The sequence below is a fragment of the Merops nubicus genome, unplaced genomic scaffold (genome assembly GCF_000691845.1).
Source record: "Merops nubicus isolate BGI_N331 unplaced genomic scaffold, ASM69184v1 scaffold33035, whole genome shotgun sequence".
Lineage (NCBI taxonomy): Eukaryota > Metazoa > Chordata > Aves > Coraciiformes > Meropidae > Merops > Merops nubicus.
The window spans coordinates 33,771-54,430 of NW_008612191.1; the positions used below are offsets into that span (position 1 = coordinate 33,771).

The following is a 20,660-nucleotide window of genomic DNA, read 5'->3' on the forward strand; positions in this document are numbered from 1 at the left end:
CTCTTTCAATTTAAAACCCTTGCGTCCTGTCCTGTCACTTCAGGTATCGGTAAAAAATATCTCTCCATCTTTCCTATAAGCCTCCTTTATTTATTGAAAAGCCACAATGTATACCTTCATCATGCCTTCATATACCTAATGATAAAGCTATGAACTGAGGCTCCATAGCTTATCATGACCAGTTAACCTGCTCTGAAGCAGTGAAGCTCTTACAAGCATCTGTTAATAAAAAGTGTATTAAACACTGCCAAGAATATGGTGGATTCTTCCAGATTGTAGCCATTTAGTGAAATATGAGATCTATCAATATAAAATGGATGTGAATTCAGTCCAAATACTCAGGTTGCAGCTCAGCCCTCAAAATCTGAGGAAAGATTTTTCTTCTCTCTATGTATCTAATAGGAATCTTCAGAAATATCATGTCCCCTTCCCAAATTCCTCAGCCTTCCAAAGATGTTTTTGATTCTCTTCCAACCGCTTTCTTTGCAACTTTGCAACTTTGCTTCTCTTCCAACTTCCAAAAGCTTTTCTCTTTTCCTGTCCACATTGGTGATCGAGCCACCCCCAGTGCAGATCTTCTGACTGTCCATGGCCATGGCCACAAAGCCAGCTGCCACCCCCAAGGCTTGTTTAAAGCTCCCTGAGGATTATTTAAGGCACAGAAGTGTTGTCAGATAGTCTCACTCTTTCTACAGTCCCTGTTAAAATTAATTGGATTATGAAGAGAAGAAATGTGCCTATTTCAGATTGACAGAGACCTTTTTGTGAAGGGAGTCACTCCTTATTCAGGTCAGGCTGGTATCTTTGAATCAATAGTATGTTGTTAGATTAATCAACAGCAGTGGCTTGCCAAGCTCATCTTTTGGTGGCTGAAACAAGCTTTTTGTGACCAGGGCATATGGGGAGGGAAGATGGAAGAAGGACAATGGAATCAGAGTGAAATGATGTGATAGATTTTGCCTGAGTCAGATTTATTTGTTCTTCCCATTTTTCTCTCCCTCCCTTTCTCTCTCTTCTTTTTCTTCCCACCACTCCCTGCATAGGAATGAAGCTGATGTACATGCATGACAATTCAGAAAACCTCACTGACAGCTTTAAAATCCAGCTATCAGATGGGAAACATGAAGTCCTCAGAACCATTTCAGTAAAGGTCATTCCAGTTAATGATGAGAAACCAGTGCTGAGCAAGTAAGTCACATGTTCCAGTCTCTGACAGAGGGATAAGTTCAGACAAAAGGATCCAAAAGTGTTCAGAACAGCAAATGGGTGACTGATGGGGAGAGAATACCACAACTGGTCACAGACTAATGTCAATACAGAAGCTTCCATGTGGGTCTCTATCAGCACGTTTAACAAAAACATTACTTTAGAAACAAAGGCATTATTTAATGTTGCTCAATATTAAAAGAACAGAGGAAAAAAAAGCGGGAAGAACACACTTGTTTTGTCTTTCATGACTTAATTCAAGATGTTTGACAGAGAGCCCTGATCTTTGCACACCTCTGCTGGCCACTGACCAACATAGTATTGACTGCAATTCCTTTGCTTTCTCCTTCCCCAGAGCAACCACCTGTCTAAAACACCTCTCTGAAAGCAGCTCTGGATTTAGGCATGAGAAAATGAAGAGCTGATGCCTCCATGTTTCACAAGGAAAGCCCTTTCAGCTTAATGATTCTGTTATTTTCTGTTATAAAACTATTGTTCAGCCATAATTTAACTTCTGAAAAGGTACCCACTAACCTTCCTTACAGTTCAAAACTAGGAGTCATAAATTAATTAGATGTGGTCAGAATGTAGTCTTGCCTGGCAGACCATTTGCAGATAGGCAGCTGGCTGTGAGAGAGCTGCAACTCCTGGACTTTTTAACAAGGAGTTCATCCCTTGGGATCCCCATTTTTTAGCTGACAACTTGCCACAGAGCATCATGGCCTCTGTCCTTCTGACTGCTTTCGAGCCCCAGGCAAACAGATGGTGAGCTTGGTGCCCAAAGGCTTTGGGGGTATAGCTCCAAAGTTTACATTTTGGAAGTGACTTGCAGCCTGTTAAGCAGGCTGTGACTAAAGTGGGAATTTCTGATCCCTCAGGATATTTGGCCCACCTTCACATCAGACCTACATTTGCCATTGCAGAGAATTTTGAATGTTTACCATGTAGAGCTTCTGGCGCTAACAAACATTAGTTTTGTATTGAAAGAATATCAAAGACTACATAATGCTAAACAAGAGAGAAAGTCCATTTTAAGTTAGAATAAAGGGTATGTTTTATCTATTCATATCATGTACTGATAATTACTGGTCAGTGCCTATTTGTTCCTCACATGGTAAAGATCGATATGTCATTTTTCACTCCTTCTCTCTGAAGGAAGGTGATGGAGTGGAAGAAGTCAACTGTTTTTAGTGTTGCCCAGCTGGATCCAGAAGCTGTTGCTGCCTTGCCTGGCGATGTTAGATCTCACCGTTTGCCATTCTTGTTGTGAACAGTAGTGCATACTAAGCTATCTGCTTGCAAAATAGTTGTTTCATGAGAAGAAGTTATTGCTTCTTGCCTGTTACTCTGTTACTGAGACGCAGTGTGCTGTCACTGGTGAAGCAGTAGTGCTTTAAGGAAACATTCAGTTTGGCATTGAAGGGGTTTAACTGCCACATTCAGTCAGAACATCTTTGCTGTAGGGCAGTATCTCCTTTATGCCACTGCATTTTTACAGGTGAACATTTGATGATACCTGCTAGCTTTTTTCCTCACTTTTTGATCTGGGGGCACCTCTCTACTTCAGGGGGTTTCAGCTCTTACCTCCATTAGCTATGGTTAACAGACTGAAGAATCTGGGATGGGATGTTTCTGGCTTAGCACGCAGTGGCTCTTGCTCACAGTGACTGCCAAAACCTCAATCTGTCATCTCTTGGACTGTGTTCTGTAGCAAGGACTGCCCTTAGGGAATGTAAAGCCCTCACACATTCCCCTTGAAAGCTTCTTAACAAGATGAAACATGGGTGCTACATGGACTTAACCAACTAGCAGCTATGCAGAAGAATGAGTTGGGATTAGACAGTGTTCAGGATCTAGCTAAACGTGTTTATGTTCACTTTTGTTTTTTTTCTTAATTTTTTTTTTAATCTTCTCTTCCTGGCTCATCCAGTCTTTGAATCAGACACCTGATCTTTCTCTTTGCATAGTCTGAGCATGTTTATTGGTGGTATGAACAAGTCATTAAGGTTGCTTGATCTGTCATTAATATGACATGATATACTTTGTCATACGACTTCATTTTCTATGTTCTCATTCTGCCAAACATGAAATTTGTATGCCTCATACCGTATAAATTTGAATATAAACTTCAGGGGAAAGAAAAAAATCTTTCTGAGAAGAGTAAATGTATTTTCCAACATCACTAAATAATTGTGACAACTTCTTGTCTGAAAACCTCAGTTGTCACTCTGCTTTGGAGCAGCACTTGCAGCTTGGCAAAGAAAAAGGCTATTATACAAAGTATGTGTCTTTAGCAATTCTTGTAAAAATCTATCTGGTTTTGGCCTAATTGAAATAGCATGGCTTGAACATGCTCAGTTGCATCCAGCCAGAGCTTAGCTGTGCAAATGCCTAAGGAGTGTGTCCTTTTCCAACCTGCTCCCTGGCCCCTGGGCAGATTAGCTTAGAGCAGGTCCCATTCCCTGGGGTAACTGAAAATGCTGAATCCCCTCTAACCTACTTGAAACTTTCATATAGTTTAATAGTACTGTTTTGGTACTACTTTGTGAAAATGTAAGACAGATAACAGCAAAATGGTAGAGAGGCAAACTAGAGGATGGTTATTTACTGGAGCTTAATGGTTAACTGGAGCTGAGAAGAGAATCAGCAAATCATCCTGGGAAAAGGCTCTGCATGAATTTCAAACTATGCGAGATTCTTTTCCCCAGAGTTGCCTCAGATTTTAATTGTGGCTAGTAATGGCCATTTCTGCCAAACAACAGGTGGCGTCAACCTACTTTTCTGAATCAAGAACACAGGAAAATTCTGCACCAGGGAGCACTGAGAAGAAGCCAGTTAATTCTTTGTAAGTGTCTCTAAAGATTAAGGCAAGCAGTGACAGACTAGTCATCTGAAAGACAGTCTTCTCTAATGAACAATCAGTTCATTAGTCAATATTCATATGGTCTATAGTAGCAGTAACATATAATGCAGCCTGTTTGTTTACGTTGTCTTCTTCTTATAAATTGTATGAAGGCAACTAGAATGGACCCAGGGGATGAAGACAGACTTGGTAAAAGCCAGGTATCTGCTTTGTTGTTTTTCACCATTGTAAGGAGAAGCAGGTCTGCCACGTTTACTTTTTTTTTTTTTTCTGTTTTGAACTGAAATAGGTATTCTCTTTCCATTGTTCCTGCATTTGTCATTTCTGTCAGCATCTGGGCAATCCATATTCCTGGCAGAGAAATTCCATGTTGGAAAGATTTCTTTTATTGCATCAATATATGACTCTTAATTTTTTGCAGGAAGGATGATATAGAGGTGAACATGGGTGAAACTCATATCATTTCTAGTGCTGTTCTGTCAGCAGAAGATAAAGATACCCCCAGGGAGAGAATATACTACTTATTTGAAAGAATTCCGGAAAATGGTCAGCTTCAGATCAAGGTTAGTGTCTGTACTTGAACAAAAAGTGGGCATGCAAAGAACCCGCTTTTTAGGGTAGAATGAAGTTAATCTTCCTTTTCTCCCAAATGCCTGTCATGTTTTGAAGTAGATGGGTGTGGCAAGTTTGATTGTTGAAAGAATGTTTGAACAAAACAGTGATGCTGTCCCAGAGGCTTTGACACTAAGAGCCAGATCCTCAACAGGGAGAGAGGGAGGGTGAAAAGTATGTCAGATCATCTGAGGTAACAATGGAGAAAGATGCTGGGACAATTGGCCCAGAGACTGGGAAAACCAAGGGTCAAAGCTGGGAGGGGGTGGCAGGGAAGTCCTTGATAAAAAAAAAAAAGGTGACAAACAAAGCATTACTACAGTCACTTCAGGGTTCTGAAAGAATGGAGGGAGATACGTGTGAAGGAGTGAGTCATAAATCATGAGAAGAAAAGTATGAGGGAAAGGCATGCAGAAAAGGACGATGGAAAGGGCATAGCAAGAAGAAAGGCAGAAAATAAGATCTGAAATGGAAAGATGACCATCTATTGACCAAAGATAAGCCACAGGGACAAAGATAGAAAAAAAATGTCTCTTTTAAATTGCGTGCATATATAACAGGAACTAAAACCCCCAGAGTTTATAAGACCTGTCAGCCTGGAAAATATTTTGATGCTGGATCCCTGCAAGAATTTGTGGATCATGTGAGACTTGTGATTTAAAGAGGTCCCACACCACCCAGGGGTGAAAGACAGGTGCTGCCTGGAATCTGACAGTTTATACAGTCTGTACAGGCTACCCGCATATATTTGAGTTCCCTGTCCGTGATAAACTATGCTTCAAAGCTAGTGACACTGTTACTGCTGGTTAAATGTCAAACACACAGATCAGTCCAGTATAGGGATCTATGCTGCCTTCAGAAAGCAGGAAATTTTACTGGGAAATAAATATTTTTCTATCAGAGGCTGGTGTTCTGATTTTCTGTGATTCTCTGAAGTTCCCCATAGTTTACTACTGATAACCCTTCAGGTATGGTTTGGGATAGAACCTAGAAGAGCAGTGTGAAATTAAGAAATAGAAAACATAAGCTGGGTCAGGAACTGTTTAATTTTCATCTTTCTGGTGAGTCATTGAGAAGTGTGCAGAAATGTATTTCCTAGAGTAAACATGGCTAAACTCCATTTTATCAATTTATAGATAAATAAATGCATTTAAAATATAAATAAATACATTTTTAATGGTTATTTACATAAATGGATTGTTATGATCCATTGTATTCCTGATCACTGTATCTTCTCCAGCCTTATAGCTGCTTGGGAACAACTCCAGCTATTTACTACCCTTGAAAATACACTATGAATAAAGAGTCTACAGCTTAAAATGGAAGCCAGGTAGCTGCCACTAACAGTTTGCATAACTGCAAAGAAACACGACAGGGGGAGGATAGATGGGAGACTATCTGTTTTATGAGGGGTGTTTATCTTTTCTAGGTAGGCCAAAGCTGGTTGACTCTCCAGACTGGAATGAACTGCACTCAGGAAGAACTGGATATGAACCTCGTGAGATATGTCCATACAGGAGCTATGGGGTCCAAGAAGCAAGACAGCTTCACATTTTATCTGTGGGATGGGTACAACAGATCACCACCTATACACTTCTACATAAATATCAAGGACATGGAAAAGGGTAAATATCTGCCAGATTTGACATTTTATAGTACTTGTTTCTGAAACAAAGATGGTCTTAGTACATGTCCTGATCCCTCCTTAGTATATGTCCCTGATCCTCCCTTGGCAAGTCTCTGGGCAGATGCCAAAAGTCTGTCTGCTGGGATTTCATTACTGGCCCAAAGCCCTGATGGTAAAGAAGTGATTTTGGGATTTGAAAAGGCTCTGCCTAAGGCAAAGTGTTGAACCTTGCCTCCCAGGGCTCCCAGAGTTGAAAATATCCTTCCTAAACTAGCTTTATGTTTGAGTAAATCAGAGCACAGAAAAATGGCAAGAATAAGGTAGGCAAAATACTGTTCAAGAACAGTTCTGTCTCCCATGTTTACACTCTAGTCTTATGGTCTCTCTTCCTTTATTGTATCCCTGTTAGAAATAGATAGGAACAAGATAATCTGACACTGGTAAGATTGGAACAACAGTTCAGAGAGATTGTGCTCTCTCCATTCTTGGCAGTACTCAAGCCCCAATGGGATAAAGGCCTGAGTGACCTGGTTACAGCTAATCTCATGGCTGACCCTGCCTTGAGCAGAATATTGGACCAGAGACATCCTGAAGTTCCTTCCAGCATGAATTTCCCTATAATCCTACAGTCATGTTTTTAATTCTGGTGGTTACTTGCATGTGGCTAAATAGTGTCTAAGAGACCAGCTTACAATTCAGTATGACTATTTTAGTGTTGTTTTGTCTATCTTACAGGAGACATTGCTGTTTTTGCAAAACCCCTTAGAGTGCCAAAAGGGCAACGGGGCTACATTACAACCAATGTTCTCCTTGCATTAGATGGTACTGACAAGCCAGAGGAGCTCCTCTATGTGATAACCTCCCCACCCCGTTATGGACAGATAGAATATGTCAGCTATCCTGACATCCCCATTGCAAGTTTCAGTCAAATGGATGTAGCAAGACAGATGGTCTGCTATGTTCACAACACAAAGGCAATTGCTCCTGAAGACACATTCAGGTAAGGCATAACAGCCCTAGCTTGTGCACTGCAGGAATGGCTTGTGATACTACAGTATCACTTCTGTACTACACTAATGAAAGCAGACCAAACAGTTCTAGGGAAACAGTGCATGTGGATTAAACCCAATGTCTTCTGTTTAGGCCAATGGCTAAGAACCAATTGAAAAAGTCAGCTTTATAAAAACAAAGTTATGATGCTTTAATAAATACTGATATTCAATAACTATCTTAATCACAATAATTGACATTCCTTGATGTCACCATTTGGAAAAGAATTTGGCTTTATGTAGACATATAAATATTGTGGCAGAATATTATTATTATTTAAACACAGAATGGTTACATTCATTATATGGGTAATTATTGGAAGGGGGATTAACTGATCAGATTTTTACTTTCCACCAAAGTACTTCCTTCAGACATAAATTTGCCTGTATTGTTTGGTGCTGCTGGCCTGGAAGAAAGATTTGGCAGTGCTTGTTTGGACAGATGACTTCAAGCGATTAGCAACCTGACATCAGATGCTGGCAGCAGGATACTAAAAGAACATGCTAATGTCCTCCATTTTGACACGCTGGCTCGATTTTGTAATGAGCTGGCACTATTTATGATTCCATTTTTATCTTTTAAATGCCATGACAGATGGTAGGTCCTACAGCCAACTCTGTTGCCATCAAACTGCAGAAAGCATGAAATGTTGGTAATGGTGAAATCAAACCATGCAACATGTCCTCCTAACTGTGTCTGAGAGTTGCCCCCCAAATTTCATGAGAGCGAGGAGAATATTGGCTACTCTCCATTCCTAAGGAAAAGATGAAACAGCCGTAAACCAGAAATAAACAAAATCTCCCAAAGTGCAGAAAAAAATGATCTTGTGGACCCTGGCAGCTTCATTGCCTGTGAAAACAAGTAGAATACAACATTTGCATTGTAAATTTCAGACTGATGTATATTACAAAGATGTTTGATCCTACCTGGTATTCTGTAGAAGACTGGACTAATTTTCAGTTTCATGGACTGAATTATCTACACTTTAAGTCTTTCACTTAAATATTGTTTGAGATATCATCCAAATTATTTTAAAGGCTTCAAAAGAATCAGAGGAACACTTTTTGAGATAATGGTTAAGGTCTTGATGAAGGTGTTGTGCCTTTTTTTTTTTTTTTCCTTACCATAGAATTTATCATCATTATTCTAGTTCTGTATTTGATTTCAGCTAGATTGCTAATAGCACAACCCTTTTACCATTGGCACAATAGCATTAGGTCAGTACAGACAGATGTCTCTAAGTTCCCAGCTGGGAATACCATCCTTAGTAAACATATTTCTAACTGCTATACAGTCCCCAGTCTGCCTGTGCTCATTCCCATCTGTTTCATGGCATACTGCCAGCTTACAAGTTGATCAAGCCCTAATCATCCAGCATTGGTGAAGGCAGTGAGGCGTTTTAGGTGGACAGTCTGTGTGACGCAGTAGGCTACTCCATGACCTACTGAAAGTCACTTACATTCAAGGCATAAAACAATAGGCCAGGTTTTGACTCTAATTATTTAAATACTTCTTTGAGGTCTGCAGTCAAAAGAGCAAGAGGAGGCAGATAACCAAAATGTCAACCAGTTCCCATTTCACTTATGTATGGTAGAAGCATTCTAGGTGGAAAACAGCCAGCCAGGCTGGTGTTCCCGCTGTCTGAAACAACAATCCTATCATACTGTCCCATAAAAGATCAACTGCATAAGGGTAACTATGTGCATTCAAAACATGCACTGGAGGGTGAGAGAAGAAGGAAGGTCTGAGAAAGTGAATAGTCTACAACAAGCAAAGTTCTTTCAAAGAATACTGTGCGCTGGCTCGGGCAGAGTAAACCTGGATGAAAATCACTCTTCAAGATGCTTCTGCATGTGCTTTTTGTGGTTATGTGCAGCATAACCACAAAAACTTCTGTAGGAAGAAAACTAGCTGTTATGTACTATATAGTAATGGTACATGAAAGATTGTGAGATATTTTAGTTTCATATAACCTCAAAAGTTTTTGTTACAGGCATGACAATGTGCAATGTAATTGCTTTCAGAAAAAATACTTAAGTAATCATTTTGACAATGAAAGCTAGGAAGAATTTTGAAGCCTAAAAGATTGTTTTTTCTCTTTATTTTTAACCGTAACTAAATTTGATAATAAATTTCTGCAGAGCATGCTTTTGCTTGTATGGCAAAAGCCTATACGCAACTGGCAGACTTCCAAGAAACTTTCTTTCCAGCCTTGGGCACCTTTATCTTTCCCTTGTTCAGGAAAGTGTAGAGCATAATTAAACCATGCACCTTATACTCCTATTTCTGTAAGTTGCAGACCAAACCAGCACTTTCGCTGCCAATTGCTGCTGCCAGGTAACCAACTGAAGATACATTAGGGATGTGTACAAAAGTGTGTATATGACAGAGGGTGCAATAAGAACCCCAGCCAGCCCACCATTTTAGACCTAGAAGATTAGATCAGCTCTGTTGTCACTGCTGAGACTGATGGCTATATCCTCAAAGCCTTTCCTTTGGCTTCTATTCCAATTCCTGCAGATGTATTGTGACTTTTGCTATATACATGGCTATCTGCGTTCATGTTTGTAAGCTACATATCCACCCCACCCACAGTCTGAGTTTGAGCTGATACCAGCTCTACTACTTTTGCTATATCAACACAGGCAAGTCCTGTAGTAAAGGTGTGTATTATCATTTCATTTCAGTACATGGTGAACCAAGAACACATGCTGAAGACTACCTTGCCTCTCTTTGCCAGATTCATCATCAGCAATGGACTGAGGACTAAGCATGGGACACTCATGATCTCCTTGGAGGCAGTCGACCAAGCTCTGCCCACTCTATCTAGCAACACAGGGTTAAGATTAGTGGAAGGCACTATGGCACTCCTTTCTCCTGATGTCCTGCAGCTTTCAGACCCAGACACTGCCAAAGAAAACCTTACCTTTCTCTTGGCTGAGCTCCCACAATACGGTCATCTCTATTACCGAGGGGCTATGCTACTGCAGTACAATTTCACCCAGCAAGATGTGGACAACAGGGATGTTGCATACAAGCACCAAGATGGGGATTCCCAGACTGACAGATTTACGTTTGTGGCAACAGACGGGGCTAATCAAGGCTTCATCGTGAATGGCAGGGTGCAGAGCGAGCCAGTGACATTCACCATTCAGGCAAGTGTGACCACAGGCCTACTTAAAAGAAATATGTAGCATGATATGGTGGAAAATGTAGTCATTTTGGTAAGAACTGGCACTTGCTGCAGTCCATGATTTAACTGAAGCATTTATCAGATAAAATGTTTGCCTTCTGTGTTCTGTGAATAATTAGCCGGGAGAATTAACTACTTCTCACAATGCATTACTCAGGCAAATAATTTTACAGAGTGCAAAGAGAGAGATGGTATTTAAGAGAAGAAAGACATCCTGCTTCTATTAATATAAGCAAGCATATACATGGACTTGCTAACAAAACTTACGCAGAAATCTCATCCCTAAAGTTGAGCCCAGCTATGAGAAATAATGAACTTTCTCCTACTCTGCTTTTTCACTTGGTACCTGACTTGCATGTGAGGGATGCTAGGATGACTGTTCGTGTCATAGGTATCTGGAATCACAGCCCCTTCGCTCCCACAGTTGCACAGCCTGTCTTCCTTCTGGGAGTCTTTGGGAGATGCCTGCTCACATTCTTCCTTCCTTTACTAGAATCTTTCTGTTCAATTCCCATTTCCCTTATTTTCAAGTTCTTCCCATTGTGTCATAGTCTTGGATGTCTTTGCTATGTCTGCTTGTGTGTATCTTTCTATCTCTGGCACCTTGCAGTACGCACAGCAGGTCTGGTTGCATTCTCTGTCAAAATTCCATATATTTCAAAACACTGACACTAACGAAGAAGTTCCTAACCATTCCTGATGACAAAGTTTGAAGTTACATGATAATCAGGGAGTGCCATTTCAGCAGAAGATGAGACACAGAAGCAGCAACAACTGTTGCAGAGTGCTAGAAGATTGATCAGAAGTTGTGAAAAGTGGCACAAATTCAGGGAGACGTATTGGCTGCACCTATGACTGTGATTATCATAATCCTTAGGTTTCTGTGCTTGTTATTGTAAAACAGAGGTGAGGAAACCGTTGCTGGAATTTTCATTTGCTGTGAAGAAAACTACACCAAAAAGGAGAAGGACTATGGGGAGTGTGGGACACCAGGGCAGAGGTACACAAAATCTGTGTTGCCCTTCCCCAGTGTGTGCTGTATGCCACTGCATGCAGCACACACCTGGGCAGCCTAGGCCTGGAATGCTCTCATGAGAAGTAGTACTAAATGGGAGATCAGACTTCCTCTGGAGCAGAGCATGAGTCAAAGTGGCTATTGCCATCCCCAGCAGGCTACTGTGCTTCTAGCAAAAGTAAAGACAGAGAAGATCTTAATGCTGTAAAATGAATATACCTTCATCTAACTTTGATTTAGGTGGATCATTTGGACAAAATGGCTCCAAAAATTATTCATCTCCATTGTTTTTCTGATGTGGAACTGCTGAAGAATGGCAATTATGGGATCTACCTTACCGCCAGGTCCCTGAAGGCATCTGACCCCAATACTGAAGATGACAAAATAATTTTTAAGATTTTACGAGGTCCTCGTTATGGCTACTTGGAAAATACAACAACAGGTGCTGTCTTCTATAATCTCTGCATTTTGGACATACTGGCCCAGATTCCAAAACCTACCCTGTTAATGTTTACTTGATAGATGAAATCAGAATTTCTTAGCAAACTTTGGGCAAGGTTTGAATGTAGTAAGAAGGCTTTTACACAACTATCTGAGTCTCATATTCATCTCGATTCCTCAGAGAGATTGAGATAATTGTTAATAGCTGCCACTGAGAAACTATATTTTATTTGTGTAAATAAAAAAAAAAAGTTAATCTTGAACTTGGCCATTCAATAAACATGTCACATGGGAAGAAATTGGCTGGGGCTTATAATGAGCAGGGATGTTGCTCTTTAGCTAGAAAATCAGGTTTCTGTAAGTTCAAATTTTCTAAAATTTCAGCAAAAAGAAAGGTTTGTGCTGAAAACTGAAAACAGTCTATATGAGCGATGTGGTTCTTATTAACAGGCTTTTGCATTCACCTGAATGAAAAAGTGTTTTGTTTTGTTTGTTTGTTTGTTTGTTTTTTTCTTTCCCAGGTGGATTTATTCAGAAAGGGTTTAGTCAAAAGGATTTAAACAGCAAAATCATACTTTATGTCATAAATTCATTTCAGGAAGTGAATTCAGACAGCTTGGAGTTTCAAGTCACAGACGCCAGTGGAAACTCTGCAGTGCCCCAAAGGTAGCTCTGCCCCTGGGTGGTGTGTGCTGTGGTGCGATGTGTGCACTGTCCCCCGGGGGCTAACGAACCCTCGAACGAAAGGCGGGAACACAGCTATGGCCCAAACTGACTTCTCTTTTGTGGAAGAGTAGAGAAGGTCTATTCCCCTCACAGAGGTGAAATACAAAGGGCTGGCTCCACGTTAGTCTGGGACACAGTTTTCAAGGGCCTTTGGGGCCACAAAGAAAATAATGGAATTTAAGGGGAAGCTGAGCATTTGGAGATCTGGCTTTCCAGGTTTTGAGGGACTGAACTGTTGTTTCATGTAGCTGGTACTGCAGCTGGAGGTCACTCTTGCCCTGTGCTGACGGCAACAATTTATTCACAAGCTTCAGATCATGATGGAGGGGATGCTCTCAAGCAGTAAAAGTTAGAGGGCACACAGCATCTTCTTTGTCATCAGCTGCCAAAATTTATATTAGGCATATTATAAAAATTTCCTTCTGACATAGGATTAGCCTCATGGACAAGAATCAGACAGTAGGCTATCATCTGAACTGTGATGTGAAGATAAAGGCCAAAAGTGGGGGCAGCTCTACAGCAGGGGCAACGTTTCTCTGTATTTCTGAAAAGAGGGCTGAATATTCAACTGATTTATTTAATCAGAAGTAACCAATAAAAATAACTGAGGCTATTTTCGTGGGCTAAAATGGCTGTAGACAAAATAAGACTCATGGCAAGGGAAAAAGAGCAGAGAGCTGTGTCCAAGGGGCAGGCTGCTCTGCAGAGCACTTCTCTGCATGCTGAAGAGAGCATGGGGACTGAGGAGAGCTGGACATGGAGTTTTGCCAGTTACGCACTGTGCCAAAAGATGTCCCCATGCACAAACAGATCTGAATGCAGCCAGCATGAGCACTCCCCAGCTGCACTGTACTGGTTCATAGATGCACTGATATTAAAACCACCATCAAAGTGCTGCCAGTCCTTGTGGGAAGGTGTGGCTTCTTGTATATAAATAACAATGTGGAACATAGCTTTACAAAGAGAGCACAGAGAAAGCACTTTTTGTATGGAAAATAGGAGTTGCAGGGAAGTTGAATTTATCAGTTATCTGCACTGGACCTCAGAATAAAGAGCAATTTGGCTTTTAAGGAAAAAAACAATTTGGATTTTAAAGCTGAAGAGACTTGTTCAAAATAACAATTTATTGCCTAATGGTCACTGGTTCAAAACACAAGTTTAATTTCTATGTTGATATTACTAAAATTGAATCCTTTTATCTGAATGCTGGTGGACTACATCTGGCACATGCATCTTCTTTAGCAAAAATAAAGCGAATCAGGTTCTAAATGGATTGCCCACAAAATGGGTATCAGAGGATATAGGAGGACAGGAAGAAACTTCCAGTAGTGATAGAGGTAGTCAGCCCTGAAAGGTCTGTAAGTTTGTTTTAGAAAAGTTCAAACTCTAAGCAGTGCAGCTCATTCTCCTTTTTCTTCCACTTTCTCATTCCTCCCTAACTCTCACTTATTTTTATCACAGCTTTTAAAAAGGTGATATCTTTATTGGCTGCCCTGTGCAGCATGCGATCCTCTGAGGTTTGGTGACATCCCCTGTAAACAATTCTAAAATTCTAAAATATAAGACACCTAGACTCAGCCACCTCTGTGGCTGAAGAGTGAAGTACACGTAGTATTAAGGTAACAGGAGTGGGGAGGACACTTGCACAGAGGTGGTTAAGTCCTGGAGCACCCCTTATATGCTAGAGGATGTGAGTTAGAGTAAGATGAAGGAAGGTGGGAGCAAAGTAGGATCTTGCAGAGAAAATACCAGGGAGTGAGAGTAAAGTAAAACTGCGAGGTTAAAGGGAACCAGGAATAAGTGGTGATAGACTGTCCTGTCCTATTTTGTGTCATGGACAAACTGCTCTTCCCAAAGCTGCTGCAGAACCCCTCTGGTTCTGAAACAAGCTCAGGCTCGGTTTGGGGTAGACCAGGGCTCGACTAGAAGGTTTATTAACTGACTCTCCCAATTTCTAATCAGCCAAATGGCACAAACGTGTTGATTTGGAAACAAAGACTCAGTATGTGTATTGGCTAAACCAGCAGTCGGGAGAGAAGCGAGTCCTCACCAAATCCCGGAGCAGCAGGGGATGGGGGCAGCAGAGGAGGAGGCTTTGCTTCACAGCACCTTTCTCTTCTCTCCCACAGGGTGGAGCTACGGTGGTCTCGGATAGAAATGCAACAGACTGAATATGAAGTGTGTGAGAATGTGGGAATGATGTCTTTGAAAATCACCAGGGCAGGACACTCGGCAGAGTCTGCCTTTATTGCTGTGAAGGTAAAGCTGAAAGCCAAGCTCCTAACTAGAAGCTTAATAATAAGTGATGGAAGTGGTTAATTTCTTCCTCAGACTTAAAAGGTATTTCAGCAATCAGCAAAGAGGCCATGCCATTCAAACCAGACTTACCAAGACATTGTCCTTGCTAGTACATGTGGTTGAAAAATTTCTGACAAAACTTTTGGACTTTTAAGTAGAAATACTGATTAGCCCAAGCTGGAATGTATCGGAGCAGCATTTCAGTTTTGATGGCCTCCTGTGACAGTGTATGCAGTTTCCTCTGGCACTGTGCTCAGAAGCTGGGTCTTCAGAACTGCCACTTTAAAATCAGGCTTTGGGCAACCTAGGGCCTTGGGACTTCCCATTTCCCTGCTCAGGCTGGAAGAGACCAGCAGTGATGGGAGCTTCAACTCCACAGTCCTGTCAGCCTCCTCCATTTCTCCCCTCACGGCCATCAGCCTAGGAAAAAGCCCAAGGAACTCCCTATATCCTCAGGAACAGTCCCTGTCCTATGTAAAAAAATATAGATTGAAAGCCGCAGTCATAATCTTGTAAAAGAGGTTCTTTGCAACTTGCATTCACAAATTTTATCTTTCCTCATAAAACAGAATTTCCAGGATTTTACCATCTCCTCTTGCTGGAAAAATACTAAAAGTTTCCCTTAGACTTTCTTGGTATTATATCCCTAATTGGAAACGTTGCTTTATTTTTAATTCCACTGAAGTCAGTGGGTATTTTGCTACTGACTTCATCAGGGGCCATCCTGCCCTGTCCTTCACAGACTCCAGTGACTCTGCTCTAGTTAACACTTGGCTAAAGACACCAATGAAACTGATCCCAGCATCAAGAAGGCAGTCTCCTCTGCTAGTCTCCTATGAAAATTCAGGGAACTCCTGGAGTCCATGCATGGACTGCACACAACAGAATGGAGTGATTTGGTGAAATACCTTACAGCATGGCATTTACTTTTTGATTTCTTCTCAGGTCAATGAAATTTCTGCTATGATGGGAAAGGACTTTACAGTAACTCCCTCCAAGCTTGTTCAGTTTGATCCAGGTATGAAACAGTGCATTGAATAGTTTTTAAATTAATTCACTGATTTGGAAATCGTAAACTGTTATTTTGGAGAGTGAGAGAAGCCAAATAGGATTGAAGACACTTGGGTTCTTTTTCTGGAAGTGCAGTTGGGCTTCCTTTGTGAATTATTGTCCTTATTACTTAGGGTGAGATGGCGTGTGGTCCCTTTCCATCAGTTAAAATATCAGATAATGTCTCCTCCTTACAGCTAGGCTGAGGAGGGCTTGCCCTGAGCTGAGCTGTTAGGTGCTTTAAAGATTTAAGGTATAATAGGTAAAGCCCAGGACACTGGTCAAATTTAGATAAAACTGAGTACCACTTAAGTTATGCAAGGTATCCAAGACCAGAAAGGTGCAAAAGAACCTGAAAATTGTCTGTCAGACCTCATCTCTGCTTGCACTGTAATCATAGCAGCAATCTGACTGTTGCTGAGGCTGTAAATAGGAACAAAAGGTAGTAGCTGCATTATCAAAAGCAGTTTGTTTTACTGGGGCAAAACTAAAGTAAAGATTAATACAGATGTGAAGATACTGAAAAAAAGCTTCTTCTGCTCTGCATAATTTATTTTCATAATGTCTTTGTGTCTCCCTGGGACTAGGGATAAAACAGTCCAGGTGAGAGTTTCACAATTTACCATTCAGAAATTCAGCTTCACTTCAAAAACTTGATTTTGCCCATGTAAATAGATTATTTGGGAAAGAAATCTGTTTGCTACCATGATCACTTTGCATATATAAGTGTGAGTTTTTTTGGAACATATTCTGTTGGCATAATTCAGGAGAGCCACAAAAATGTTTTAGCGGCCTTCCAGTACCTGAGAGGGGCCCACAAGAAAGCAGGGGAGGGACTAATCACAAGGGTTTGTAGTGACAGGAAGAGGGGAAATGGCTTTAAGCTAGAAAAGGGGTAGAATTAGGTTAGATGTTAGGAAAAAGTTCTTCAATATGAGGGTGATTGACCACTGGAATCACACACGTGGTGGAGGCCCCATCCTTGGGGACATTTAAGGTCAGACTTGATGAGGCTCTGAGCAGCTTTATCTAGTTGGAGATGTCCCTGCTTATAGCAGGGGGGGTTGGACTAGATGACCTTTGGAGGTCGATTCCAACCAAAACATTCTATGTTCTGTGATTTATTTGAGTTTAGAAAATGGGGTCTGCACAGGTTTCCCAGTGTGCTGCCTGCAATGCCAAAAAAGGTTATCCCAAGACTGCCAGCAATACAGCTTCAATGGCAGAAACGGACAGTGACTACAGAAGAGACAAAATACATGATATGTGAAAGACTGAAATAAATGGCATGTATTTGATGGTAAAAATGAGTCTTAAGCACTTACCTGCATTTGAAAAAAAAAGGTTTGTGGAATATAATAAGTCAGTTCCATACAAAGCCCGTGGATTTTTACTTCAGGACTTAAGCTTTTTATTTTGAAAAACAAGGCACTGCATGCTACAGAGATTATACTGCACTGCATCCCATGGATGAATTAATATATACCCCATCTTTGCTTGGCTATCCCATAGGAAAACTTGTAGCTTTACATTCAGAGTCACAAATCTGATTATTTTGGAAATCTGCTGCTACAGTCCATCTTGAGAAAGGCAAATTTTATGTAAGGGTGTAGAATGAGCAACTGCTGGTTGGTTTTCAAATGTGGATAAGGGAGGACACCCAGAAGAAAGGATGAAAAGGTGGAAATCTGTCCTAATTTCCAGTGTCTGGAATGCATATGAAACCTCTGAAACTAATGAGTCGCTCTCTGAGACTCTTCATCTAGCATTAGATTTTTTTAGTTTTAAATTAGAAGATACAAGAAAGATCTGAGAGATGAGTGTAAGTCCTTCATGCTGCGCTTCATTAAAATTTTTCTTTCCTGCTGCTCCATGAAGATTCTCCTAACATGGGACAGTTCGAAGTTACTCTTATTGTCTTTCTGAATATGGTGGTAAGCCACAAAAAAACTAACTGTAAACATGGACAGGAGAAGTGCACACTGTTCCCCTTTTATGGCCAGGTTCTCAGTTAAGCCAGGTGTGCTTCCTCACACTGTCTTTTTTGGGTGGCTTTTTTCAAAAGTACTTTGCTTAGGCTCAACCTTAGGGAAGGACCTTCCAAACTATTATATTAAAGGCATCAGTTTCTTAGTTCTAAACGAAAGATGTTTGATATTTATTAATTATTAGTATTTATAAATTACTTAGGAAGGCTGATAGGTTTGTTTTAAAAACAAACCTCAACTATGCTAATTCACTGGATGGACTGGCACATTGGCACGTTACACCATAGCAAATAAATTCTAATGTAAAAGAGCAGAAAAATATCCTATCCAAGTTTAGGGGTATGTTTGTACTGACAGCTTCTTTTAGCTAAAGGATTCATACTGGAAAGAAGCAAGGAAATAGAGGTTGTGAAGTTCCATAAGGATGGAGAGATTTGTTTTTTTTTTTTAAATGTCAGACATATCTTTGATACTCATTTCAGATATTAGCACTGACTTTGTAATGCAGAAACAGTTCCTAAGATGTTCTGTTGGCAGCAATGTGTATCTTAAGATCTGTTTTGGTCTTGTTGCCTCTGACTTTTCCTGAACAACTTTTGTAGCCTTTTGGGTAATAACCAGCCTACTACTTTATCTTGGAATGATCTTTTCTCATTAGCATAGTGCAAGTCTGAAGTTATCCAGTAAAGTCAAGCAACTAAGTAAAAACTTTGCAACCAATTATAAAATCTGCCTAAAAGGTTGTACTTTAATCTAACATGGTCTTTGATCCATTTGCAGGTATTTTAAATAACTGTTAAAGATAACTTTCAAGATAAAAAAGCATAGAGAATCATAGAAAAATTTTGGTTGGAAGATACTTTTAAAATCATCAGGTCCAACCATTAACTCAGCACTGCCAGGTCATCAAATCATGTCCCACATCTGAATGTCTTTTTAAATACCACTTCCCTGGGCGGCCTCTTCCAGTGTTTTACAACCCTTTCTGTGAAGAAATTTTTCCTAACATCCAACTTGAACCTCCCCTGATGCAACTTGAGCACATTTCCTCTTGTCCTATTGCTTTTCACTTGAGAGAACAGACTGACCCCCACCTCACTACAACTTCCTTTCAGGTAGTGCTATACATTTTCTCTTGAAAATTTTAATGAAGGTCCTAAATCTATGTATTGTAGTGTCATTTTGCACACCTACAACAACTTTTTGTTAGAGTTTATGCACTTAAAATGAATTATCATTGACCAGGAACAAATTCAAACTTAATGTTATTTGGGAGAACAGCAGGAGTCCAGTCAGATGGTAGGAGCACAATAGCATACCAGATACTCCATTCTAGTTGCAGACATGTTAATTAATATATTTCCTTGACAACCTTGATTAAAATAGCGCTTAAAGAGTAATTAAAATGTTTATTTCTATTAGGAATGTCAACCAAGACGTGGAATATAGCAATTACCTGTGATGGATTAGAGGAAGATGATGAAGTCTTTGAAGTAGTTCTGAACTCCCCTGTGAATGCTGTTCTTGGCACTCGGACAAAAGCTATAGTGAAGATTTTGGACTCAAAAGGAGGTATTCTCTTTTGATCTACAAAATGAGAAGGGTGCAAGGAAAGAAACCACTTTTCGTAACTACATGTGTTCAGTTCTTCTTAAAAAAGTGGGAAAAAATGGTTTTTTTTAGGTTCATTAGAATTTTTTTTTTGTAGTTAGTGTTTAACAGTTGTTACCTACCTTTCAAAAAGATTTATTTTCCTTTCAAAAAAGAAACCTAGCAACTAGACCCAACTCTTAGCAATATGTTTTCTGTTGTTTAACAAATACAGTCCACAACATTAGAGGACACAGCAGTGATGATTACAGAATTTGGGCTTTTATGTCTGCACTATTACTTTTTCAGTGATCAAATGTGGTGTGCATAAAATTACACCAAAAAAGATGTAACTGTACAAAACTAGTAGTGACTAGTAAAGTAGCTCAATCCTCTGAAAGCTGGAGGGTTTTTTCTTCAGGTGTTTAGTGAAATAGTATTTTAAATACACGGTTTTCAATAAATTAATCTTCATTTTACAAAATTTTCTTTTAAAATTTCAGGTCTGCTTTCTCCTTAGCGTTCACAATGTAAATCAGGAGTTGACACAACAAATTTATAGGGAAAATAGCATCCTGGATTATTGATGAGGAAATTGTCTGACATGATGTAAATATTACCATCGTTAAAGATACCTGTCTATCCATGACCAAAAAACCAGCACTCCAAACCTCAATATATGCCTGAAAACAGGTATTTTCAGCAGATGCTGGGCAGATGGTAGACAGATGCAGTATGTATAAAACTGTATATATACAGGTAGTAGTTGCAGTCCTAGTCATAGCAAGCCCCAAAAATGAGGAGGACAGAACAGCAAACCAATCACATCAAGTGAAAGAATCACCCAACTTTTCATAACAAGCTATTTATAAGCCTATGTAAACCTGACCAGTTAGCTGCTCATGCAGTTAGAACTGACCATCTGCCATTTTTTATGCTTTCAGGCCAGTGCAGCTATTCCCGTTCTTCTGGCCAAAGCAAGCACAGCTTCTCGGGGAGAG

The 20,660-nt window shown here is 40.2% G+C and overlaps 1 protein-coding gene across 1 annotated transcript in view; it reads left to right on the forward strand.

Moving 5' to 3' along the window:
• FREM1 (FRAS1 related extracellular matrix 1) overlaps positions 1–20,660 on the forward strand; it is a gene marked incomplete at its 3' end in the record, with an annotated part of 47,764 nt that overhangs the window by 25,333 nt on the left and 1,771 nt on the right. The window contains exons 20-29 of the mRNA XM_008941476.1: positions 1,044–1,188; positions 4,491–4,632; positions 6,111–6,306; positions 7,044–7,308; positions 10,099–10,513; positions 11,807–12,008; positions 12,529–12,673; positions 14,863–14,992; positions 15,977–16,049; positions 19,492–19,641. Coding sequence (XP_008939724.1) covers positions 1,044–1,188; positions 4,491–4,632; positions 6,111–6,306; positions 7,044–7,308; positions 10,099–10,513; positions 11,807–12,008; positions 12,529–12,673; positions 14,863–14,992; positions 15,977–16,049; positions 19,492–19,641 — 1,863 coding nt within the window. The remainder of the gene's footprint in view (positions 1–1,043; positions 1,189–4,490; positions 4,633–6,110; positions 6,307–7,043; positions 7,309–10,098; positions 10,514–11,806; positions 12,009–12,528; positions 12,674–14,862; positions 14,993–15,976; positions 16,050–19,491; positions 19,642–20,660) is intronic.